The sequence below is a fragment of the Buceros rhinoceros genome, unplaced genomic scaffold (genome assembly GCF_000710305.1).
Source record: "Buceros rhinoceros silvestris isolate BGI_N320 unplaced genomic scaffold, ASM71030v1 scaffold999, whole genome shotgun sequence".
NCBI classification, from domain to species: domain Eukaryota; kingdom Metazoa; phylum Chordata; class Aves; order Bucerotiformes; family Bucerotidae; genus Buceros; species Buceros rhinoceros.
This window is the reverse complement of record NW_010430694.1, coordinates 75,156-79,588: the sequence shown is the minus strand read 5'-3', so window position 1 is coordinate 79,588 and position 4,433 is coordinate 75,156. Positions and strand designations below refer to the sequence as shown.

At 38.4% G+C, this 4,433-nt stretch overlaps 1 protein-coding gene across 1 annotated transcript in view; it reads left to right on the top strand.

Moving 5' to 3' along the window:
• Positions 1 to 2,175: 2,175 nt before the first annotated feature.
• Positions 2,176 to 4,433, top strand: part of ASIC5 (acid-sensing (proton-gated) ion channel family member 5) — a 15,506-nt gene continuing 13,248 nt past the window's right edge. Inside the window, exon 1 of the mRNA XM_010143101.1 lies at positions 2,176 to 2,215. Within this exon, the coding sequence (XP_010141403.1) occupies positions 2,176 to 2,215 (40 nt within the window). The remainder of the gene's footprint in view (positions 2,216 to 4,433) is intronic.

Below are 4,433 nucleotides of genomic sequence, written 5' to 3'. Positions count from 1 at the left end.
GGGACGGGTGTAATAAATACCTTTCCTTCAAAGGGAAGAGTAACGAGCAATTTTCCATATATAAGGGGATGGGAAAAGGAGTAACCAGTTTAAGTTATGGCAAGATAACACAGATATCAGAAAACAAAAAATAAAGACGTTTCTAGTATCTGTAGAGCACTAGAAAGTATTGATGAGAGCTTATAATTTTTCCATTCATAGCTGATACTGCCTTGATGCAGAGGCAGATCCAATGAATCCTCAAACACTCTTTGAGACCCTTCTCCTGCAGCCCCCTGGCCCCATCACTGAATCCACCGGGGTACCTGCTTTGAAGGAAAGAGCAAGGCAGATGCTTACATATACAACTAGTTACCATTTTCCACATACCCCAGCATTTACCACGAAATGGCAAGGACAGTCCATTGTAACAGTCCAGATAGTGATCACTTCCTTCATATTCTGCTCTGTTTTTCCTCTTCTTCCTAACATTTTTTAATATGAATTGAGTGTAAGCATTTGTAATCTGCTGTATTAGCAGATGCACTATTTGCACTAAATGCTCTGTCTCAAGAGGAGATAGTAATTGAGATGCTTCTATTAAAAGAGAGCTATAAAAGCATTAATGTTAATAAAGCACTTACAGAGCCCCATGCAATGAAACAGAAGTTGGAAGGAAACACTTCACGTTTTCTGTCTCCAGTAAAAGCTAAATATGTACCAAATACATATTTGTGAGTGTCAGGAGCCTATAAGTATTCCAACAAAACATTTTGCAGAAACTAGGCTATAAAAAAAAAATAACTATCAGAAACACATTATCTATTTGTCTCAGCAAAGAGCTATGTAGTTATGCTAGTTGCAGCATTTTTTTTTAATTTAGCACCGTAAGAGAAGAACTTACTTCAAATAACATCAGAACTGACTTCAAATAACATCTCAGTACAAAACTTACAGTATGTATGAATACAAAAAATCGTGACCACCTGTTACCAGTTTGTTTTTCTAACCTTTACGGCATTAAGTATTAGGGAATGTGCTGTTTAGAAACCAGATGCACACTGCAAGGAGTGAGCAGACAAACCAAGCTGCCTGTGACCGATTTATAATCTGAAGGCTATTTGTGTGAGTCGTTCTGGAAAGATGAGCAGATACAAGATGGTTAGTTTTCGCCCCCTAGTGTTTGCGTAAGAATTAACGTGAAACAACCAGAAAAGAAAAAAAAATAATTTCTTTTGTAAAACACAGAGAACATAACTCATGTTCATCTAAAGTATTACATAAGCATAAAGATTCTTCGTAAGACACCAACCCACAGTTAAGAAAAACCCAACAGTAAGAGGAATAGTATTTGCGGTATAGAGAGCACCTCACAGTTCGTACTTCGTAATCGTACGCACATAGCGGTATAAAAGACTGACAGAATTTGCTTCAAGAACTCAAGCAAGAGGTGCTGTCTGGGTTCTGTAAATTAGAGTGGTTTGCATTAATAGGACTCATCGGATCTGCAAATACCTGCTCGGCAGCGCATTAGGTGTTGTTACGTACTGATGTTGAGAACCAGTTTCCTGTTAAGCACGCTTAAGTAAGGAACACTGCAGTGATTGACCCTGCACAACTTTTCATCCTCACCCACAGAGTTAACAGGAAGAACAGTCCAGTTTTGCTAAAGCCCGCAAGAACATGAAACCTGGAGCTGGTTATGAAGACAGCTATTCAAAGGGCAGATACAGTGCCTCCTGCTGCTGGTGGGAACCTAGTGGCAGACATTAATTGCCCTCCAGAGCAAGAAGGGCTCCTTAACTACTTAAAGAGAAGCTGTTCAGTTCTGAACAGCACCGTATTTTAGTGAAGATGGTCTTTCTAAAATAAAAGGAAAAACTACGAAATAAATTTGCAAGGTGATGCAACACACAAGACAAGCCTGCACTTGTACTATTATTAGTATAATATGTACTTGAAATGTATGTAAATATGTACAGCTGATCCTGTCATAAAATAATCTTCGCTTTTACACTGCAGACCATGTTATTTAAAGGCAAAGCATAGCAACCCTGGCAGGTAAATTGCTCAGTGTTACGTGTCACCGAGTATCACCTCCCATTTAGTTTTTTATAAAAGCCATTACCTAGCAGTGATCACAGTGATAAGGCAGCTTGTTATCCATTCCTTCCTTACTGAAATAAGCACAGCCTCATGGACCAGCTTGGGAGATTGATTCAATCGGATGCTAAAGGTATGTGACAAGACATATTAGAGTGCGGTACCAAGAATTTTGTTACATTTTGGAAGGTTTTTTCAGGTCTGATGGCCAAAATGACAAAATCTGTCTCCTTTCTCTGTAACCTTGTCCAAAAAGAGCAGTAGTGTTTTTAAGATATAAAGAAAAGAGATATGAAAAAATCTGGTAGAAAAAAAAAAAATCATACACTTACTTAAGATATGAGGAAAAGTCTCTAGATATTGATTCTTCATCATTTAGAATAAAGCTAGGACAGTTTTAACTAGGCAATTACTTCTCTGAATGATACCATACTTCAAAGATGTTTAGATTAAGGCAAATCTATCTTGACTAACTAACCCTTGCTTGGAGCCCACATACAACCTTCCGGAGATAACTCCTTCCAGGTAAGAGCTCTGGCTGAAGAAGAGTATTGTTTGAAAGCCATTCTTTTTTAAACACATTCATTAATGAAAATCCAATCACAATTAATTGCCGGGAATACAAAAGTAAAAATGTTGTATTTATTTCTGCTTTGCTACAGCCTAGCTTCCAATCCTTCCCAATGGGTCCTGTTACATCTTTTTCCCCACTAGAGCCTATTACTCTTGTCTACCAGTTCTCTATACATGTGGTTATAGACTGTGATCAACTACCTGCTGATTGAAATTAAAAATCCCTTTAAATTCAATTTACAATGTTAACATTAAAGGTACTGTGAATTTCTGAGGTTTTTGGATAAGCTCATAATAGTATGTCCTTGACCACGTGTCCCTAATTTTACATTCAAGGAAGCAGTTTCTTCTTTAACAACGTTGACCGGAAAATCAGGTTTATCTGACTAACCATAATGGTTCTTAAGGCTTCTCTGGTAATCGGTGTTTCCCACCAAGGCAAAGCATCTGCAGCCCATCCTGAACATACGAACTACCTCACTAGTTCTTACATGTATGTTCTATATTTGGCTCCAAACCCATGGTTTGCTCCTGGACCTTGGTTCCTCTCATTTAGTTATCTCCCTGCTTTTTCACTTACCCATTCTCTATACTTTGGGTCTTCTATAAGTATCAGTTTAATTCACATCTTTGTCAAAAATATTTTTTATTGTAGTGCCTACATTAAGCGTACTTTGTATTGCTACTGGAAGAACATAGACTTTCAAGACCTTATTGTCTTATATGTCTAAGGTTTTGCACAACCTTACTGTCTATCTAGCAGCAGCTTGGATAGTCTAGGTCACTTAGAGCTAGTTTCAGCTGTGTTTGTTACACAACCTTAGTCCAGATACACACAGCCTTAATTTTGGGCAGCATAGGATGAAGGGTTCATAATTTATAATCTCCCACCTACCCATTATTGCGGTACCTATTCCTCATAAACAGACCAAATCCCAAAATAAATGTCTGGTCCCAATTTACACATTTCATACTATTTTCCAATCCATCGCTTGAGAAATTTCATGCTAGAAATTTACCACCTGCCCTATAATGAGTAGTTAGCAATTGCCTGTTTGTTTGTTTTTTTTTTTAATTTTAGCCTTTTCTAATGAAATCTGAAAATAAAGTAAGGATTCATAAAGACACCCACCTAGTACTGCTAATTCTTCTGGTGATAGTAATGAAAGCAGTAAATCTTATGCATTAACAGCAAAACTTTCACTATCAGATAAAGCATCATGTATAGGTGCTGTAGTAGCTACGCACAAGAGCTGAAAGGCAGTTTAGTTAACGTATTTGCACAGATTCTGAGTTACGCTTCTGCCGATTAAGCTGACGAGTGGTTTTTGGTGACAATGGACTTTAACGTAGCGGTATGCTATCATTCTCGTAGTACAGTGTGTGCAGGAGGAATAAACACACAGCACTTCCCCTGGAGAAGAGGGCCTGACCTGCTGTGGTCTCTTGTTGGAGTCCATGGGCAGCAGGTGCAGACACATGCTAGGAACATAATTTGCTCTGCTGTTACTTGGGGAACACGCAAAGTGCTTGTCCCACTGCACGAGCACTGGTGAGAGAGAACCCGACAGCAAAACCAGAAATCTGCTCCATTCCAGTGCGAAGAACGAGAGCACACACAGCTGAACAGCTGTGCGATGGGATCCAGTATCACTAGAGCTAGGAGAGAAAATTTTGAATGTTTTTCCAGCAGAAATTTGTTTGATGATAAAAAGAGTTCACAGTAAATTATACCAATATCAATCAAAGCTCTTTAAAGAACAACATAAAGAAAACTC